The sequence below is a fragment of the Heterodontus francisci genome, chromosome 8 (assembly GCF_036365525.1).
Source record: "Heterodontus francisci isolate sHetFra1 chromosome 8, sHetFra1.hap1, whole genome shotgun sequence".
NCBI lineage: Eukaryota > Metazoa > Chordata > Chondrichthyes > Heterodontiformes > Heterodontidae > Heterodontus > Heterodontus francisci.
In genome coordinates this window covers 130,230,131-130,254,572 of record NC_090378.1, presented here as the reverse complement: position 1 = coordinate 130,254,572, position 24,442 = coordinate 130,230,131, and the positions used below count along the sequence as shown (strand labels likewise).

Genomic DNA, 24,442 nt, shown 5'->3' with positions numbered 1-24,442 from the left:
GGAATTGAACCCGGGTCGCTGGAGGTGTGAAGCTGCGGTGCTAACCATAGTGCCACTGTGCCGCCCACAGTGTTGTATGACTGCACTCTCCTGTATGTTTGTGTGTTCTATGACTGCACTCTCCTGTATGTTTGATGTTGTATGACTGCACTCTCCTGTATGTTTGATGTTGTATGACTGCACTCTCCTGTATGTTTGCTGTTGTATGACTGCACTCTCCTGTATGTTTGATGTTGTATGACTGCACTCTCCTGTATGTTTGATGTTGTATGACTGTACTCTCCTGTATGTTTGATGTTGCATGACTGCACTCTCCTGTATGTTTGATGTTGTATGACTGCACTCTCCTGTATATTTGTGTGTTCTATGACTGCAGTCTTCTGTATGTTTGATGTTGTATGACTGCACTCTCCTGTATGTTTGATGTTGTATGACTGCACTCTCCTGTATGTTTGATGTTGTATGACTGCATTCTCCTGTATGTTTGATGTTGTGTGACTGCACTCTCCTGTATATTTGTGTGTTCTATGACTGCAGTCTCCTGTATGTTTGATGTTGTATGACTGTACTCTCCTGTATGTTTAATGTTGTATGACTGCACTCTCCTGTATGTTTGATGTTGTATGACTGCACTCTCCTGTATATTTGTGTGTTCTATGACTGCAGTCTCCTGTATGTTTGATGTTGTATGACTGCACTCTCCTGTATGTTTGATGTTGTATGACTGCACTCTCCTGTATGTTTGATGTTGTATGACTGCACTCTCCTGTATGTTTGATGTTGTATGACTGTACTCTCCTGTCTGTTTGATGTTGTATGACTGCACTCTCCTGTATGTTTGATGTTGTATGACTGCACTCTCCTGTATGTTTCATGTTGTATGACTGCACTCTCCTGTATGTTTGCTGTTGTATGACTGCACTCTCCTGTATGTTTGATGTTGTATGACTGCACTCTCCTGTATGTTTGATGTTGTATGACTGTACTCTCCTGTATGTTTGATGTTGCATGACTGCACTCTCCTGTATGTTTGATGTTGTATGACTGCACTCTCCTGTATGTTTGTGTGTTCTATGACTGCACTCTCCTGTATGTTTGATGTTGTATGACTGCACTCTCCTGTATGTTTGATGTTGTATGACTGCACTCTCCTGTATGTTTGTGTGTTCTATGACTGCACTCTCCTGTATGTTTGATGTTGTATGACTGCACTCTCCTGTATGTTTGATGTTGTATGACTGCACTCTCCTGTATGTTTGCTGTTGTATGACTGCACTCTCCTGTATGTTTGATGTTGTATGACTGCACTCTCCTGTATGTTTGATGTTGTATGACTGTACTCTCCTGTATGTTTGATGTTGCATGACTGCACTCTCCTGTATGTTTGATGTTGTATGACTGCACTCTCCTGTATATTTGTGTGTTCTATGACTGCAGTCTCCTGTATGTTTGATGTTGTATGACTGCACTCTCCTGTATGTTTGATGTTGTATGACTGCACTCTCCTGTATGTTTGATGTTGTATGACTGCATTCTCCTGTATGTTTGATGTTGTGTGACTGCACTCTCCTGTATATTTGTGTGTTCTATGACTGCAGTCTCCTGTATGTTTGATGTTGTATGACTGTACTCTCCTGTATGTTTAATGTTGTATGACTGCACTCTCCTGTATGTTTGATGTTGTATGACTGCACTCTCCTGTATATTTGTGTGTTCTATGACTGCAGTCTCCTGTATGTTTGATGTTGTATGACTGCACTCTCCTGTATGTTTGATGTTGTATGACTGCACTCTCCTGTATGTTTGATGTTGTATGACTGCACTCTCCTGTATGTTTGATGTTGTATGACTGCACTCTCCTGTATGTTTGATGTTGTATGACTGCACTCTCCTGTATGTTTGATGTTGTATGACTGCACTCTCCTGTATGTTTCATGTTGTATGACTGCACTCTCCTGTATGTTTGATGTTGTATGACTGCATTCTCCTGTATGTTTGATGTTGTGTGACTGCACTCTCCTGTATATTTGTGTGTTCTATGACTGCAGTCTCCTGTATGTTTGATGTTGTATGACTGCACTCTCCTGTATGTTTGATGTTGTATGACTGCACTCTCCTGTATGTTTGATGTTGTATGACTGCACTCTCCTGTATGTTTGATGTTGTATGACTGCACTCTCCTGTATGTTTGATGTTGTATGACTGCACTCTCCTGTATATTTGTGTGTTTGATGACTGCACTCTCCTGTATGTTTGATGTTGTATGACTGTACTCTCTTGTATGTTTGATATTGTATGACTGTACTCTCCTGTATGTTTGATGTCGTATGACTGCACTCTCCTGTATATTTGTGTGTTTGATGACTGCACTCTCCTGTAAGTTTGATGTTGTATGACTGTACTCTCCTGTATGTTTGATGTTGTATGACTGTACTCTCCTGTATGTTTGATGTTGTATGACTGCACTCTCCTGTATATTTGTGTGTTTGATGACTGCACTCTCCTGTATGTTTGATGTTGTATGACTGCACTCTCCTGTATGTTTGATGTTGTATGACTGCACTGTCCTCAGTGTTTCTGTGTTCTCTGACTGCTCTCTCCTGTATTTTTGTATGATCTATGACTACACTCTTCCAAATGTTTGTATGTTTATTCATTTGCAATCTTCCATGTGATTGCCCGAATGCCTGATTTTGCGCAACTGTACTTCCTGACTTTCATTGGTTTCCAGTCAAGCAATACCTTGATTTTCAATTTCTCACCCTTGTTTTCAATTCATTGTCTGGCCTGGTCCCTCACTATCTCTGTATCTCCTCCAGCCCCATATACCTCTGAGATCCCTGCACTCTTGAGCATCCCCGATTTTAGTTGCTCTCCTATTGGTTGCTATGTCTTCTGCTGTCTTTTTCTATTTTTTCATGGGATGTGAGTGTTGCTGGCAGCATTTGTTTCCCATCCCGAATTGCCTGGACAACTGAGTGGCCTCCTCGGTCATTTCAGAGGGCAGTTAAAAGTCAACCACTTTGCTGTGGGTCTGGAGTCAGGTAAGGACAGCAGATTTCCTTCCCTAAAGGACATTAGTGAACCAGATGGGTTTTTAAGACAATTGATAGTTTCTTGGCACCATTACTGAGACTAGCTTTCAATTCTAGATTTTTATTTGTTAAATTTCACCTGCTGCCATGGTGGGATTTGAACCCAGGTCTCCAAGGAATTAGGCTGGGCCTCTAGATTAGTAATTCAGCAACATTACCACTATACCACCATCTCTTCTAGGCCTTAAGCTCTGCAATTCCCTCCCTGCACCTCTCTGCCTCTCTTCCTCTCTCCTCCCTTTAGACTTCCCCTTAAAATTTGCCTCTTTGACCAAGCGTTTGTTTATTGGCCCTAATATCCCCTTAAATTTCTTGGTGTTAAATTGTGTTTGAATATGCTTCTGTGAAGTATCTTGAGACATTTTACTGCCTTGAACATACTGTAGATATGCAAGTTGTTGTTGTGTTTGTGTTTGTTTTTGTTGCTGAAACATGACAGTTTTAAACAAAATCACATTTCCGTTATGATTAGGAGATTTATGATTTCTTTGTCATGTAAACGGAGAATAATGGAGCCTTGGGAAATCCTTGTTTGACACAGAATTCCATTCATGGTTTTCAGTCCCATGGGATCCAACCAGGGCCTAGAATTTCCTCTCAGTTTGCACCTGGAAAATGGTGCAGTTGTGGCTCAATACCAGCTTCAGGTGCAACATTCGAATGCTACCAACAACTTTGGTTTTCTCTGACTGAATGTTAGGAAGACTGAAGTCATTGTCTTGTTTCCACCACAAACTCCATTCCCTAACTACCAACTCCATCCCTCTCCCAGGCAGCACTCTGAGGCTGAACCAGATTCTTCTCAATCTCTGTCTCACATATAAGCTTCTGACTACAGATCTGCTTCATTACTAAGACCACTTCCATGACATCACCCAACTGTGCCTCTTCCATAAGAACATAAGAAATAGGAGCAGGAGTAGGCCATTCGGCCCCTCAAGCCTGCCCCGCCATTCAATAAGATCATGGCTGATCTGCCCCAGACCTCAACTCCTCTTTCGTGCCAGCTCCTCATAGCCCTCACCTCCCCGATATTTCAAAAATCTATCTACCTCCTCTTTAAATACGTTCAGTGATCTAGCCTCCACAACTCTGAGGTAGAGAATTCCAGACATTCACTACCCTGTGAGAGAAGAAATTCCTTCGCATCTCAGTTTTAAATGAGTGTCCCCATATTCTGTAACTATGTCCCCTAGTTCAAGATTCCCCCACTAGTGGAAACATCTTCTCAACCCTGTCAAGTCCCCTCAGAATCTTGTACATTTCAATAAGGTCACCCCTCATTCTTCTAAACTCGAATGAATAAAGGCCTAACCTGTTTAGCCGTTATTGATAAGTCAACCCCTTCATCCCAGGAATCAGCCTAGTGAATCTCTTTTGAACTGCCTCCAATGTCAGTATATCCTTTCTTAGATACGTGGTCCAAAACTGTACACAGTACTCCAGATGCGGCCTTACCAACACCCTGTACAGTTGTAACAGGACTTCCCTATTTTTAAACTCCAACCCCGTAGCAATAAAGGCCAAAATTCCATTTGCCTTATTAATTACTTGCTGCACCTGCATGCTAACTTTGTGTTTCATGTGCAAGAACACCCAGATCCCTCTGTGCTGCACTTTTTTGGAGTCTCTCTCCATTTAAATAATAGTCTGCCTTTTGATTCTTCTACCAAAGTGCATGACCTCACACTTTCCTACATTAAACTCCATCTGCCAAGTTTTTGCCCATTCACTCAACCTATCTATATCCCCTTGTGAATTCCTTATGTCCTCATCACAACATGCCCTCCCACCTATTTTTATATCATCAGCAAATTTGGATATATTACACTCTGCCCCCTCCTCCAAGTCATTAATATACATCGTAAATAATTGAGGCCCTAGGACTGATCCTTGTGCCACTCCACTAGTTACGTCTTTCCAACCTGAAAAAGGCCCATTAATCCCGACTGTGTCTTCTGTGAGTTAACCAATCCTCAATCCATCCCAATACATTACCCCAAATACCGTGAGCTCCTATTTTGTGCAATAATCTTTTATGTGGCACCTTATCGAATGCCTTCTGGAAATCCAAATACACTGCATCTACCGGTTCCTCTTTATCCACTCTGCTTGTTATATCCTCAAAGAACTCTAGCAAATTTATCAAACATGATTTCCCTTTTACAAAATCATGTTGACTCTGTTTGATTACGTTAAGCTTTTCTAAATGTCCTGCTATTTCTTCCTTCATAATGGACTGTAGCATTTTCCCAACGACCGATGTTAGGCTGACTGGCCTATAGTTTCCTGCTTTTTGTCTCCCTCCCTTCTTGAACAGGGGCGACACATTAGTGATTTTCCAATCCACTGGGACCCTCCCAGAATCCAGTGAGTTCTAGAATATTTCGACCAATACCTCCGCTATCTCAATTAAAAGCAAAATACAGCAGATGCTGGAAATCTGAAATAAAAACAAGAAATGCTAGAAATACTCAGCAGATCTGGCAGCATCTGTGGAGAGAGAAGCAGAGTTAACGTTTCAGATTAGTTCTGATGAAGGGTCACTGACCTGAAACGTTAACTCTGCTTCTCTCTCCACAGATGCTGCCTGACCTGCTGAGTATTTCCAGCATTTCCTGATTTTATGCCTCCACTGTCTCTGCAGCCACTTCCTTTCAAACCCTGTGGTGTAGGCCATCAGGTCCTGGTGACTTGTCTGCCTTTAGTTTGTTTTATACTTTGTCCTTTGTGATGGAGACTGTTGTTACAAGATCTTTCCTCCCAGTAGCTCCTTGCTTATCTGATATCTGTGGGATATTTATAGTGTCCTCCAACTTGAAGACCGATACAAAATATTGGTTTAAATTATCTGCCATTTCCCTGTTCCCAGTTATCAATTCTCCTGTTGCATCTCCAAGGGTTCCACGCTCACTTTAGCTACTCTCTTTTTATATACCTGGAGAAGCTCTTGCTGTTTGTTTGTATATTTCTTGCCAATTTACTTACATAATCAATTTTCTCCCTCAGTACTGACCCTCCGATGGTGCAGCACTCCCTCAGTACTGACCCTCCGATGATGCAGCACTCCCTCAGTGCTGACCCTCCGATGATGCAGCACTCCCTCAGTACTGACCCTCCGATGATGCAGCACTCCCTCAGTGCTGACCCTCCGATGGTGCAGCACTCCCTCAGTGCTGACCCTCCGATGGTGCAGCACTCCCTCAGTGCTGACCCTCCGATGATGCAGCACTCCCTCAGTACTGACCCTCCGATGGTGCTGCTCTCCCTCAATGCTGACCCTCCAATGGTGCTGCACTCCTTCAGTACTGACCCACTGACAGTGCAGCACTCCCTCAGTACTGACTCTCCGATGGTGCAGCACTCCCTGAGCAACATCAAAATATGTCAACAAAAAATAGGTCAATGTCTAATTGCTGTTGGTGGGGTCTTGCTGTGCCGAAGTTCCTGCTGCATTTACTTCATTGCAGTAATGATTACATTACCAAGTTACCTCAGTGACTGTGAAGCACTTTGGGACATCCTCAGGTGATGAATGGTTCTGTAGAAATGCTCACCTTTTCTTTGGAGCAGTCACAATGGTTAATATCCATGAATGGTTTGAACAAGAGCTGCGTGCTGGAAATTCCAAAGGTCCATCTTCTCGGCTGGCCGTCACTAACTCGGGCCATCTCTCCACAGATCTGTCCACCCCTGAAGGCCTTCACTTCAAATCCAAATCTGAGACAGCAGTTGAGGTGCAGTGGGAACCATTCCACTTCCTGTTTGATGGCTGGGAGATCAGTTTCATTGCACAGGTAAGCCCCCAATACGCACACCCTCGCAGCTCAGTATCATTAGGCTCAGGCCCATCAGACTACTCCATTACTTAGCCCACCTACCACTACTACTACACTGGGTGCAGAGCACCCAATTTAAACCCACCATCCTTTTGCCTCAACATGCTATCATGAGCCAGAAGACTCTGCATGTATACCGATTGAACGGGCTGGGGCGAGAAAATAGAAGGCTGAGTGGCTGCCTGAGAGAAATATCTTTAAACTGCTTAATAGCATAGACTTAGAGAAGATGTTTCCACTTGTTTGGGAGTATAAAACTGGTGGCCATCATTATAAAGTACTCATTGATGATTCCAAACTCTCTCACCATCTCTCCCTCTCTCAATCTCTCTGACTTTCTCTCTTCCCTCTCTCCATCTCTGTCTTTGTCCCCTCTTTCCCTTCTCTCTCTCCCTTTCCCTGCACTCCCTCTCCTTTCTCTTCCCACTTTCTCTCTGTATCTCTGCTTTTCCCCTCTCTCTTGCCTCTCTACGCTCACTCACTCGCTCTTTCTAGCCCCTCTCTCTCCACTCTCCTTTTCTATCGCCCCTCTCTAATCTCTCTGTCTCCCTCTCTCCTCTCTCTCTGTCTATCTGTCTCTCTTTCTCCCTTATTCTTGCTTCATTCTATCACTGCCCTCTCTCTCTCTCTCCCTTCTCTCTCTCCTCTCCCTATATTCCCTCCCCTCTCTCTGCTCTCCTCCACACTTGCCCTGCCCTCCCCCCTCAGATCTCCCCCTTCCGATCTCTCATGCTTTCATTCAAATCCCAGCCCTGCCTTCTGCCCCCTCCCACCACTTTCCCCCATCTGCAACTCCCCTCTCTCCCTCTGCAATCCCCTCCACTGTCTCTCCTCCCTCAATTCCTGAACATTCTCTCTGACCCTGTGTAATGTGATTGCTGTCTGTGTTTCAGAGCAATGAAGGAGGGACGATAGTGCAACTTCCCAGTGCTGTCACATCTTTTAACCAGTCAGACTTGAGGCCTGGTGAGAATTACACAGTGAACTTGGTTGCACTCAAAGAGCAGAGCAGGAGCTCACCAGCAACAGCAACTGTATCAACCTGTGAGTTCAAGCATCATTATTACATTGATTCATTCATCAAGGGATGAGGACAGCAAAAGCATCGACTCTCATTGGAGTACAGATCCACACACTGACTCTCACTGGGATACAGATCCACACACTGACTCTCACTGGGATACAGATCCACACACTGACTCTCACTGGGATACAGATCCACACACACTGACTCTCACTGGGATCCAGTTCCACACACACTGACTCTCACTGGGATACAGATCCACACACTGACTCTCACTGGGATCCAGTTCCACACACTGACTCTCACTGGGATACAGATCCACACACACTGACACTCACTGGGATCCAGTTCCACACACTGACTCTCACTGGGATCCAGTTCCACACACTGACTCTCACTGGGATACAGAGCCACACACACTGACTCTCACTGGGATCCAGTTCCACACACTGACTCTCACTGGGATACAGATCCACACACTGACTCTCACTGGGATACAGATCGACACACACTGACTCTCACTGGGATACAGATCCACACACTGACTCTCACTGGGATCCAGTTCCACACACTGACTCTCACTGGGATACAGATCCACACACTGACTCTCACTGGGATCCAGTTCCACACACTGACTCTCACTCAGATACAGATCCACACACTGACTCTCACTGGGATACAGATCCACACACACTGACCCTCACTGGGATCCAGTTCCACACACTGACTCTCACTGGGATCCAGTTCCACACACACTGACTCTCACTGGGATACAGATCCACACACTGACTCTCTCTGGGATACAGATCCACACACACTGACTCTCACTGGGATCCAGATCCACACACACTGACTCTCACTGGGATCCAGTTCCACACACACTGACTCTCACTGGGATACAGATCCACACACTGACTCTCTCTGGGATACAGATCCACACACACTGACTCTCACTGGGATCCAGATCCACACACACTGACTCTCACTGGGATCCAATTCCACACACACTGACTCTCACTGGGATCCAGTTCCACACACACTGACTCTCACTGGGATACAGATCCACACACTGACTCTCACTGGGATCCAGATACACACACACACTGACTCTCACTGGGATCCAGTTCCACACACACTGACTCTCACTGGGATCCAGTTCCACATACACTAACTCTCACTGGGATACAGTTCCACACACTGACCCTCACTGGGATACAGATCCACACACACTGACCCTCACTGGGATCCAGTTCCACACACTGACTCTCACTGGGATCCAGTTCCACACACGCTGACTCTCACTGGGATCCAGTTCCACACACTGACTCTCACTGGGATACAGATCCACACACTGACTCTCACTGGGATACAGATCGACACACACTGACTCTCACTGGGATACAGATCCACACACTGACTCTCACTGGGATCCAGTTCCACACACTGACTCTCACTGGGATACAGATCCACACACTGACTCTCACTGGGATCCAGTTCCACACACTGACTCTCACTCAGATACAGATCCACACACTGACTCTCACTGGGATACAGATCCACACACACTGACTCTCACTGGGATCCAGTTCCACACACACTGACTCTCACTGGGATACAGATCCACACACTGACTCTCACTGGGATACAGATCCACACACACTGACTCTCACTGGGATCCAGTTCCACACACACTGACCCTCACTGGGATCCAGTTCCACACACACTGACTCTCACTGGGATACAGATCCACACACTGACTCTCACTGGGATCAAGATCCACACACACTGACTCTCACTGGGATCCAGTTCCACACACACTGACTCTCACTGGGATCCAGTTCCACACACACTGACTCTCACTGGGATCCAGTTCCACACACACTGACTCTCACTGGGATGCAGATCCACACACTGACTCTCACTGGGATCCAGATCCACACACACTGACTCTCACTGGGATCCAGTTCCACACACACTGACTCTCACTGGGATCCAGTTCCACACACACTGACTCTCACTGGGGTACAGATCGACACACACTGACTCTCACTGGGATCCAGTTCCACACACACTGACTCTCACTGGGATACAGATCCACACACACTGACTCTCACTGGGGTACAGATCGACACACACTGACTCTCACTGGGATCCAGATCCACACACACTGACTCTCACTGGGATCCAGTTCCACGCACACTGACCCTCACTGGGATACAGATCCACACACTGACTCTCACTGGGATCCAGTTCCACACACTGACTCTCACTGGGATCCAGTTCCACACACAGTGACTCTCACTGGGATACAGATCCACACACTGACTCTCACTGGGATCCAGTTCCACACACACTGACTCTCACTGGGATCCAGTTCCACACACACTGACTCTCACTGGGATCCAGTTCCACACACACTGACTCTCACTGGGATACAGAACCACACACTGACTCTCACTGGGATCCAGATCCACACACACTGACTCTCACTGGGATCCAGTTCCACACACACTTGTCTCACTGGGATCCAGTTCCACACACACTAACTCTCACTGGGATACAGATCCACACACACTGACTCTCACTGGGGTACAGATCGACACACACTGACTCTCACTGGGATCCAGTTCCACACACTGACTCTCACTGGGATACAGATCGACACACACTGACTCTCACTGGGATACAGATCCACACACTGACTCTCACTGGGATCCAGTTCCACATACTGACTCTCACTGGGATACAGATCCACACACTGACTCTCACTGGGATCCAGTTCCACACACTGACTCTCACTGGGATACAGATCCACACACACTGACTCTCACTGGGATATAGATCCACACACTGACTCTCACTGGGATACAGATCCAGACACTGACTCTCACTGGGATACAGATCCACACACTGACTCTCACTGGGATACAGATCTACACACTGACTCTCACTGGGATACAGATCCAGACACTGACTCTCACTGGGATACAGATCCACACACTGACTCTCACTGGGATACAGATCTACACACTGACTCTCACTGGGATACAGATCCAGACACTGACTCTCACTGGGATACAGATCCACACACTGACTCTCACTGGGATCCAGTTCCACACACTGACACTCACTGGGATACAGATCCACACACACTGACTCTCACTGGGATATAGATCCACACACTGACTCTCACTGGGATCCAGTTCCACACACTGACTCTCACTGGGATACAGATCCAAACACTGACTCTCACTGGGATACAGATCCACACACTGACTCTCACTGGGATCCAGTTCCACACACTGACTCTCACTGGGATACAGATCCACACACTGACTCTCACTGGGATCCAGTTCCACACACTGACTCTCACTGGGATACAGATCCAGACACTGACTCTCACTGGGATACAGATCCACACACTGACTCTCACTGGGATCCAGTTCCACACACTGACACTCACTGGGATACAGATCCACACACACTGACTCTCACTGGGATCCAGTTCCACACACTGACTCTCACTGGGATCCAGTTCCACACACTGACTCTCACTGGGATACAGATCCACACACTGACTCTCACTGGGATACAGATCCACACACTGACTCTCACTGGCATATAGTTCCACACACTGACACTCACTGGGATACAGATCCACACACAGACTCTCACTGGGATACAGTTCCACACACTGACCCTCATTGGGATACAGATCCACACACACTGACCCTCACTGGGATCCAGTTCCACACACACTGACTCTCACTGGGATACAGATCCACACACTGACTCTCACTGGGATCCAGATCCACACACACTGACTCTCACTGGGATCCAGTTCCACACACACTGACTCTCACAGGGATACAGATCCACACACTGACTCTCACTGGGATCCAGTTCCACACACACTGACTCTCACTGGGGTACAGATCGACACACACTGACTCTCACTGGGATCCAGTTCCACACACACTGACTCTCACTGGGATACAGATCCAAACACACTGAATCTCACTGGGGTACAGATCGAAACACACTGACTCTCACTGGGATCCAGATCCACACACACTGACTCTCACTGGGATCCAGTTCCACACACACTGACCCTCACTGGGATACTGATCCACACACTGACTCTCACTGGGATCCAGATCCACACACACTGACTCTCACTGGGATCCAGTTCCACACACACTGACCCTCACTGGGATACTGATCCACACACTGACTCTCACTGGGATACAGTTCCACACACTGACCCTCCCTGGGATACAGATCCACACACACTGACCCTCACTGGGATCCAGTTCGACACACTCACTCTCACTGGGATCCAGTTCCACACACACTGACTCTCACTGGGATCCAGTTCCACACACTGACTCTCACTGGGATACAGATCCACACACTGACTCTCACTGGGATCCAGTTCCACACACTGACTCTCACTGGGATCCAGTTCCACACACTGACTCTCACTGGGATACAGATCCACACACTGAATCTCACTGGGATACAGATCGACACACACTGACTCTCACTGGGATACAGATCCACACACTGACTCTCACTGGGTTCCAGTTCCACACACTGACTCTCACTGGGATACAGATCCACACACTCACTCTCACTGGGATCCAGTTCCACACACTGACTCTCACTGGGATCCAGATCCACACACACTGACTCTCACTGGGATCCAGTTCCACACACACTGACTCTCACTGGGATACAGATCCACACACTGACTCTCACTCAGATACAGATCCACACACTGACTCTCACTGGGATACAGATCCACACACACTGACTCTCACTGGGATCCAGTTCCACACACACTGACTCTCACTGGGATACAGATCCACACACTGACTCTCACTGGGATCCAGATCCACACACACTGACTCTCACTGGGATCCAGTTCCACACACACTGACTCTCACAGGGATACAGATCCACACACTGACTCTCACTGGGATCCAGTTCCACACACACTGACTCTCACTGGGGTACAGATCGACACACACTGACTCTCACTGGGATCCAGTTCCACACACACTGACTCTCACTGGGATACAGATCCAAACACACTGAATCTCACTGGGGTACAGATCGAAACACACTGACTCTCACTGGGATCCAGATCCACACACACTGACTCTCACTGGGATCCAGTTCCACACACACTGACCCTCACTGGGATACTGATCCACACACTGACTCTCACTGGGATCCAGATCCACACACACTGACTCTCACTGGGATCCAGTTCCACACACACTGACCCTCACTGGGATACTGATCCACACACTGACTCTCACTGGGATACAGTTCCACACACTGACCCTCCCTGGGATACAGATCCACACACACTGACCCTCACTGGGATCCAGTTCGACACACTCACTCTCACTGGGATCCAGTTCCACACACACTGACTCTCACTGGGATCCAGTTCCACACACTGACTCTCACTGGGATACAGATCCACACACTGACTCTCACTGGGATACAGATCCACACACTGACTCTCACTGGGATCCAGTTCCACACACTGACTCTCACTGGGATCCAGTTCCACACACTGACTCTCACTGGGATACAGATCCACACACTGAATCTCACTGGGATACAGATCGACACACACTGACTCTCACTGGGATACAGATCCACACACTGACTCTCACTGGGTTCCAGTTCCACACACTGACTCTCACTGGGATACAGATCCACACACTCACTCTCACTGGGATCCAGTTCCACACACTGACTCTCACTGGGATCCAGATCCACACACACTGACTCTCACTGGGATCCAGTTCCACACACACTGACTCTCACTGGGATACAGATCCACACACTGACTCTCACTCAGATACAGATCCACACACTGACTCTCACTGGGATACAGATCCACACACACTGACTCTCACTGGGATCCAGTTCCACACACACTGACCCTCACTGGGATCCAGTTCCACACACACTGACTCTCACTGGGATACAGATCCACACACTGACTCTCACTGGGATCCAGATCCACACACACTGACTCTCACTGGGGTACAGATCCACACACTGACTCTCACTGGGATACAGATCCACACACTGACTCTCACTGGGATCCAGTTCCACACACACTGACTCTCACTGGGATGCAGATCCACACACTGACTCTCACTGGGATCCAGATCCACACACACTGACTCTCACTGGGATCCAGTTCCACACACACTGACTCTCACTGGGATCCAGTTCCACATACACTAACTCTCACTGGGATACAGATCCACACACACTGACTCTCACTGGGGTACAGATCGACACACACTGACTCTCACTGGGATCCAGTTCCACACACTGACTCTCACTGGGATACAGATCCACACACTGACTCTCACTGGGATCCAGTTCCACACACTGACTCTCACTGGGATCCAGATCCACACACACTGACTCTCACTGGGATCCAGTTCCACACACACTGACTCTCACTGGGATACAGATCCACACACTGACTCTCACTCAGATACAGATCCACACACTGACTCTCACTGGGATACAGATCCACACACACTGACTCTCACTGGGATCCAGTTCCACACACACTGACCCTCACTGGGATCCAGTTCCACACACACTGACTCTCACTGGGATACAGATCCACACACTGACTCTCACTGGGATCCAGATCCACACACACTGACTCTCACTGGGATACAGATCCACACACTGACTCTCACTGGGATACAGATCCACACACTGACTCTCACTGGGATCCAGTTCCACACACACTGACTCTCACTGGGATGCAGATCCACACACTGACTCTCACTGGGATCCAGATCCACACACACTGACTCTCACTGGGATCCAGTTCCACACACACTGACTCTCACTGGGATCCAGTTCCACATACACTAACTCTCACTGGGATACAGATCCACACACACTGACTCTCACTGGGGAACAGATCGACACACACTGACTCTCACTGGTATCCAGTTCCACACACACTGACTCTCACTGGGATACAGATCCACACACACTGACTCTCACTGGGATCCAGATCCACACACACTGACTCTCACTGGGATCCAGTTCCACACACACTGACTCTCACTGGGATACAGATCCACACACTGACTCTCACTGGGATCCAGTTCCACACACTGACTCTCACTGGGATCCAGTTCCACACACACTGACTCTCACTGGGATACAGATCCACACACTGACTCTCACTGGGATACAGATCCACACACTGACTCTCACTGGGATCCAGTTCCACACACACTGACTCTCACTGGGATCCAGTTCCACACACACTGACTCTCACTGGGATCCAGTTCCACACACACTGACTCTCACTGGGATACAGATCCACACACTGACTCTCACTGGGATCCAGATCCACACACACTGACTCTCACTGGGATCCAGTTCCACACACACTTGTCTCACTGGGATCCAGTTCCACACACACTGACTCTCACTGGGATCCAGTTCCACACACACTGACTCTCACTGGGATCCAGTTCCACACACACTGACTCTCACTGGGATACAGATCCACACACTGACTCTCACTGGGATACAGATCCACACACACTGACTCTCACTGGGGTACAGATCGACACACACTGACTCTCACTGGGATCCAGTTCCACACACTGACTCTCACTGGGATACAGATCCACACACTGACTCTCACTGGGATACAGATCGACACACACTGACTGTCACTGGGATACAGATCCACACACTGACTCTCACTGGGATCCAGTTCCACATACTGACTCTCACTGGGATACAGATCCACACACTGACTCTCACTGGGATCCAGTTCCACACACTGACTCTCACTCAGATAAAGATCCACACACTGACTCTCACTGGGATACAGATCGAAACACTGACTCACACTGGGATCCAGTTCCACACACTGACTCTCACTGGGATACAGATCCAGACACTGACTCTCACTGGGATACAGATCCACACACTGACTCTCACTGGGATCCAGTTCCACACACTGACACTCACTGGGATACAGATCCACACACACTGACTCTCACTGGGATATAGATCCACACACTGACTCTCACTGGGATCCAGTTCCACACACTGACTCTCACTGGGATACAGATCCACACACTGACTCTCACTGGGATATAGATCCACACACTGACTCTCACTGGGATCCAGTTCCACACACTGACTCTCACTGGGATACAGATCCACACACTGACTCTCACTGGGATCCAGTTCCACACACTGACTCTCACTGGGATACAGATCCAGACACTGACTCTCACTGGGATACAGATCCACACACTGACTCTCACTGGGATCCAGTTCCACACACTGACACTCACTGGGATACAGATCCACACACACTGAATCTCACTGGGATCCAGTTCCACACACTGACTCTCACTAGGATCCAGTTCCACACACTGACTCTCACTGGGATCCAGTTCCACACACTGACTCTCACTGGGATACAGATCCACACACTGACTCTCACTGGGATACAGATCCACACACTGACTCTCACTGGCATATAGTTCCACACACTGACACTCACTGGGATACAGATCCACACACAGACTCTCACTGGGATACAGTTCCACACACTGACCCTCATTGGGATACAGATCCACACACACTGACCCTCACTGGGATCCAGTTCCACACACACTGACTCTCACTGGGATACAGATCCACACACTGACTCTCACTGGGATCCAGATCCACACACACTGACTCTCACTGGGATCCAGTTCCACACACACTGACTCTCACTGGGATACAGATCCACACACTGACTCTCACTGGGATCCAGTTCCACACACACTGACTCTCACTGGGATCCAGTTCCACACACACTGACTCTCACTGGGATCCAGTTCCACACACACTGACTCTCACTGGGATCCAGTTCCACATACACTAACTCTCACTGGGATACAGATCGACACACACACTGACTCTCACTGGGGTACAGATCGACACACACTGACTCTCACTGGGATCCAGTTCCACACACACTGACTCTCACTGGGATACAGATCCACACACACTGAATCTCACTGGGGGACAGATCGAAACACACTGACTCTCACTACTATCCAGTTCCACACACACTGACTCTCACTGGGATACAGATCCACACACACTGACTCTCACTGGGATCCAGTTCCACACATACTGACCCTCACTGGGATACTGATCCACACACTGACTCTCACTGGGATACAGATCCACACACTGACCCTCACTGGGATACAGATCCACACACACTGACCCTCACTGGGATCCAGTTCGACACACTCACTCTCACTGGGATCCAGTTCCACACACACTGACTCTCACTGGGATCCAGTTCCACACACTGACTCTCACTGGGATCCAGTTCCACACACTGACTCTCACTGGGATCCAGTTCCACACACTGACTCTCACTGGGATACAGATCCAGACACTGACTCTCACTGGGATACAGATCCACACACTGACTCTCACTGGGATCCAGTTCCACACACTGACACTCACTGGGATACAGATCCACACACACTGACTCTCACTGGGATCCAGTTCCACACACTGACTCTCACTGGGATACAGATCCACACACTGACTCTCACTGGGATCCAGTTCCACAAACTGACTCTCACTGGGATACAGATCCACACACTGACTCTCACTGGGATACAGATCCACACACTGACTCTCACTGGCATATAGTTCCACACACTGACACTCACTGGGATACAGATCCACACACAGACTCTCACTGGGATCCAGTTCCACACACTGACCCTCATTGGGATACAGATCCACACACACTGCCCCTCACTGGGATCCAGTTCCACACACACTGACTCTCACTGGGGTATAGATCGACACACACTGACTCTCACTGGGATCCAGTTCCACACACACTGAATCTCACTGGGGTACAGATCGAAACACACTGACTCTCACTGGTATCCAGTTCCACACACACTGACTCTCACTGGGATACAGATCGACACACACTGACTCTCACTGGGATCCAGTTCCACACACACTGACTCTCACTGGGATCCAGATCCACACACACTGACTCTCACTGGGAACCAGTTCCACACACACTGACCCTCACTGGGATACTGATCCACACACTGACTCTCACTGGGATACAGTTCCACACACTGACCCTCACTGGGATACAGATCCACACACACTGACCCTCACTGGGATCCAGTTCGACACACTCACTCTCACTGGGATCCAGTTCCACACACACTGACTCTCACTGGGATCCAGTTCCACACACTGACTCTCACTGGGATACAGATCGAAACACACTGACTCTCACTGGGATACAGATCCACACACTGACTCTCACTGGGATCCAGTTCCACACACTGACTCTCACTGGGATACAGATCCACACACTGACTCTCACTGGGATACAGATCCACACACTGACTCTCACTGGGATCCAGTTCCACACACTGACACTCACTGGGATACAGATCCACACACACTGACTTTCACTGGGATCCAGTTCCACACACTGACTCTCACTGGGATACAGATCCACACACTGACTCTCACTGGGATCCAGTTCCACACACTGACTCTCACTGGGATACAGATCCACACACTGACTCTCAGTGGGATCCAGTTCCACACATTGACTCTCACTGGGGTACAGATCCACAAACTGACTCTCACTGGGATCCAGTTCCACACACTGACTCTCACTGGGATACAGATCCACACACTAACTCTCACTGGGATACAGTTCCACACACTGACTCTCACTGGGATACAGTTCCACACACTGACACTCACTGGGATACAGATCCACACACTGACTCTCACCGGGATACAGTTCCACACACTGACCCTCACTGGGATACAGATCCACACACACTGACCCTCACTGGGATCCAGTTCCACAAACACTGACTCTCACTGGGATCCAGCTCCACACACACTGACTCTCACTGGGATCCAGATCCACACACACTGAGTCTCACTGGGATCCAGTTCCACACACACTGACTCTCACTGGGATCCAGTTCCACACACACTGACTCTCACTGGGATCCAGTTCCACACACACTGACTCTCACTGGGATACAGATCCACACACACTGACTCTCACTGGGATCCAGTTCCACACACACTGACTCTCACTGGGATACAGATCGACACACACTGACTCTCACTGGGATCCAGTTCCACTCACACTGACTCTCACTGGGATACAGATCCGCAAACACTGACTCTCCCTGGGATACAGTTCCAAACACACTGACCCTCACTGGGGTACAGCTCCACACACACTGACCCTTACTGGGTACAGATCCGCATACACTGACTCTCACTGGGATCCAGTTCCACTCACACTGACTCTCACTGGGATGCAGATCCACACACACTGACTCTCACTGGGGTATAGATCGACACACACTGACTCTCACTGGGATCCAGAACCACACACATTGACTCTCACTGGGATACAGTTCCACACACACCGACCCTCACGGGGTACAGATCCACACACACTGACTGTCACTGGGATACAGTTCCACACACACCGACCCTCACTGGGGTACAGATCCACTCACACTAACTCTCACTGGGGTACATCTCCACATACACTGACTCTCAGTGGGATACAGTTCCAAACACACTGACTGTCACTGGGAGACAGATCTACACACACTCACTCTCAGTGGGATACAGATCTGCACACACTGACTCTCCCTGGGTACAGATCCACACACACTGACCCTGTTTGGGGTATAGTTCCAAACACACTGATTCTCACTGGGGTACAGATCCGCAAACACTGACTCTCCCTGGGATACAGTTCCAAACACACTGACCCTCACTGGGGTACAGCTCCACACACACTGACCCTCACTGGGTACAGATCCACATACACTGACTCTCACTGGGGTACAGATCCGCAGACACTGACTCTCACTGTATACAGATCCACACACACCGAACCTCACTGGGTACAGATCCACATACACTGACTCTCACTGGGGTACAGATCCGCAGACACTGACCCTCACTGTTTACAGATCCACACACACCGAACCTCACTGGGTACAGATCCACACACACTGTCTCTCACTGGGGTACAGATCAACACACACTGACTGTCACTGGGATACAGTTCCACACACACCGACCCTCACTGGGTACAGATCCACACACACTGACTGTCACTGGGATACAGTTCCACACACACCGACCCTCACTGGGGTACAGTTCCAAACACACTGACTCTCACTGGTGTACAGTTCAACACACACTGACCCTCTTTGGGGTACAGTTCCAAACACACTGACTCTCACTTGGGTACAGGTTCCACACACACTGACACTTACTGTGCTATGTGTTCCACAGACACTGACTCTCACTGGGGTACAGGTTCCACAGTCGTTGACTCTCACAAGGGTACGGGTTCCACTGACACTGCATCTCACTGGGGTACGGGTTCCACACATACTGACTCTCACTGGGGTACGGGTTCCACAGACACTGACTCTCACTGGGGTACAGTTCCACACACACTGACTCGCACTGGGATACAAATCCAAACACTGACTCTCACTGGGATACAGATCCACACACTGACTTTCACTGGGGTACAGTTCAACAGACACTGACCCTCACTGAGGTACAATTCCACAGACACTGACACTCACTGGGGTACAGTTCCACACATACTGACTCTCAGTGGGGTTCAGATCCACACACATTGAATCTCACTAAGGATCAATTCCACACACACTGACACTCAATGGGGTAGAGTTTCACACACATTGACACTCACTGGGGTACAGTTCCACACACATTGAATCTCACTGGGGTACAGTTCCACAGACACTGACCCTCACTGAGGTACAATTCCACACACACTGACACTCACTGGGGTGCAGTTCCACACACACTGGCCCTCACTGGGGTACAGCTCCACAAACACTGACCCACACTGTGGTACAGATCCACACACACTGACCCTGTTTGGGGTATAATTCCAAACACACTGATTCTCACTGGGGTACAGATCCGCAAACACTGACTCTCACTGGGATACAGTTCCAAACACACTGACTGTCACTGGGAGACAGATCTACACACACTCACTCTCAGTGGGATACAGATCCGCAAAAACTGACTCTCACTGGGGTACAGATCCGCAAACACTGACCCTCACTGTTTACAGATCCACACACACCGAACCTCACTGGGTACAGATCCACACACACTGTCTCTCACTGGGGTACAGATCAACACACACTGACTGTCACTGGGATACAGTTCCACACTCACCGACCCTCACTGGGTACAGATCCACAGACACTGACTCTCACTGGGGTAGAGCACCACACACTCTGGCTCTCAGTGGGGAACAGATCGACACACACTGACTGTCACTGGGATACAGTTCCACACACACTGACTGTCACTGGGATCCAGTTCCACACACTGACCCTCACTGGGATACAGATCCACACACACTGACTGTCACTGGGATCCAGTTCCACACACTGACCCTCACTGGGATACAGATCGACACACACTGAGTCTCACTGGGATACAGTTCCACACACTGACCCCCACTGGGATCCAGTTCCACACACTGACTCTCACTGGGATACAGATCCACACATTTACTCTCACTGGGATACAGATCTACACACACTGACTCTCACTGGGATACAGTTCCACACACTGACCCTTACTGGGATCCAGTTCCACACACACTGATTCTCACTGGGATACAGTTCCACACACTGACCCTCACTGGGATGCAGTTCCACACACTGAACCTCACTGGGATCCAGTTCCACACAAACTGACTCTCACTGGGATACAGATCCACACACTGACCCTCACTGGGATCCAGTTCCACACACACTGACCCTCACTGGGATCCAGTTCCACACACACTGACTCTCACTGGGATACAGTTCCACACACTGACCCTCAGTGGGATCCAGTTCCACACACACTGACCCTCACTGGGATCCAGTTCCACACACACTGACTCTCAATGGGATACAGATCCACACACACTGACTCTCACTGGGATACAGATCTACACACACTGACCCTCACTGGGATCCAGTTCCACACACTGTCCCTCACTGGGATCCAGTTCCACACACACTGACTCTCACTGAGATACAGATCCACACACTGACTCTCACTGCGATACAGATCCAAACACTGACTCTCACTGGGGTACAGTTCCACACACACTGACACTCACTGGGGTACAGATCTACATACACTGACACTCATTGGGGTTCAGTTCCACACACACTGACTTTCACTGGGATCCAGTTCCACACACTGACCCTAACTGGGATCCAAGTCCACACACACTGACTCTCACTGCGATACAGATCCACACACTGACTCTCAGTGGGATACAGTTCCACACACACTGACTCTCACTGGGGTACAGATCGACACACACTGACTCTCACTGGGGTACAGATCGACACACACTGACTCTCACTGGGGTACAGATCGACACACACTGACTCTCACTGGGGTACAGATCCACACACACTGACTCTCACTGGGGTAGAGCTCCACACACTCTGGCTCTCACTGGGGAACAGATCGACACACACTGACTGTCACTGGGATACAGTTCCACACACACCGACCCTCGCTGGGATACAGATCCACACACACTGACTCTCACTGGGATAAAGATCTACACAAACTGCCTCTCACTGGGATACAGATCCACACACTGACTCTCACTGGGCTACGGTTCCACACACACTGACACTCACTGAGATACAGATCTACACACACTGAGCCTCACTGGGATACAGATCCACACACTGACTCTCATTGGGGGACAGCTCCACACACTCTGAAACTCACTGGGGTACAGATCTACACACACTGACTCTCACTGGGATACAGATCCACACACTGACACTCACTGGGATACAGATCCACACAGAATGACTGTCACTGGGGTACAAATCCACACACACTGACTCTCACTTGGGTACAGGTTCCACACACACTGACACTCACTGTGCTATGTGTTCCACAGACACTGACTCTCACTGGGGTACAGGTTCCACAGTCGTTGACTCTCACAAGGGTACGGGTTCCACTGACACTGCATCTCACTGGGGTACGGGTTCCACACATACTGACTCTCACTGGGGTACAGGTTCCACACACACTGAGCCTCACTGGGATACGGGTTCCACACACACTGATCCTCACTGGGGTACAGTTCCACACACACTGACTCGCTCTGGGATACAAATCCAACACTGACTCTCACTGGGATACAGATCCACACACTGACTTTCATTGGGGTAAAGTTCCACACACACTGACTCTCACTGGGGTACAGTTCAACAGACACTGACCCTCACTGAGGTACAATTCCACAGACACTGACACTCACTGGGGTACAGTTCCACACATACTGACTCTCAGTGGGGTTCAGATCCACACACATTGAATCTCACTAAGGATCAATTCCACACACACTGACACTCAATGGGGTAGAGTTTCACACACATTGACACTCACTGGGGTACAGTTCCACACACATTGAATCTCACTGGGGTACAATTCCACAGACACTGACCCTCACTGAGGTACAATTCCACACACACTGACCCTCACTGGGATACAGATCCACACACACTGACTGTCACTGGTATCCAGTTCCACACACTGACCCTCACTGGGATACAGATCTACACACACTGAGTCTCACTGGGATACAGTTCCACACACTGACCCCCACTGGGATCCAGTTCCACACAATGACTCTCACTGGGATACAGATCCACACATTGACTCTCACTGGGATACAGATCTACACACACTGACTCTCTCTGGGATACAGTTCCACACACTGACCCTTATTGGGATGCAGTTCCACACACTGAACCTCACTGGGATCCAGTTCCACACAAACTGACTCTCACTGGGATACAGATCCACACACTGACCCTCACTGGGATCCAGTTCCACACACACTGACCCTCACTGGGATCCAGTTCCACTCACACTGACTCTCACTGGGATACAGTTCCACACACTGACCCTCAGTGGGATCCAGTTCCACACACTGACCCTCACTGGCATCCAGTTCCACACACACTGACTCTCACTGGGATACAGATCCACACACTGACTCTCACTGGGATACAGATCCACACACTGACTCTCACTGGGATACAGATCTACACACACTGACCCTCACTGGGATCCAGTTCCACACACTGTCCCTCACTGGGATCCAGTTCCACACACACTGACTCTCACTGAGATACAGATCCACACACTGACTCTCACTGCGATACAGATCCAAACACTGACTCTCACTGGGGTACAGTTCCACACACACTGACACTCACTGGGGTACAGATCTACACATACTGACTCTCACTGGTATACAG

The 24,442-nt window shown here is 48.9% G+C and overlaps 1 protein-coding gene across 1 annotated transcript in view; it reads left to right on the top strand.

Moving 5' to 3' along the window:
* The window catches only part of tnr (tenascin R (restrictin, janusin)), a 530,276-nt gene that overhangs the window by 81,216 nt on the left and 424,618 nt on the right, over positions 1-24,442 (top strand). Inside the window, exons 4-5 of the mRNA XM_068038005.1 lie at positions 6,777-6,892; positions 7,828-7,978. Coding sequence (XP_067894106.1) covers positions 6,777-6,892; positions 7,828-7,978 — 267 coding nt within the window. The remainder of the gene's footprint in view (positions 1-6,776; positions 6,893-7,827; positions 7,979-24,442) is intronic.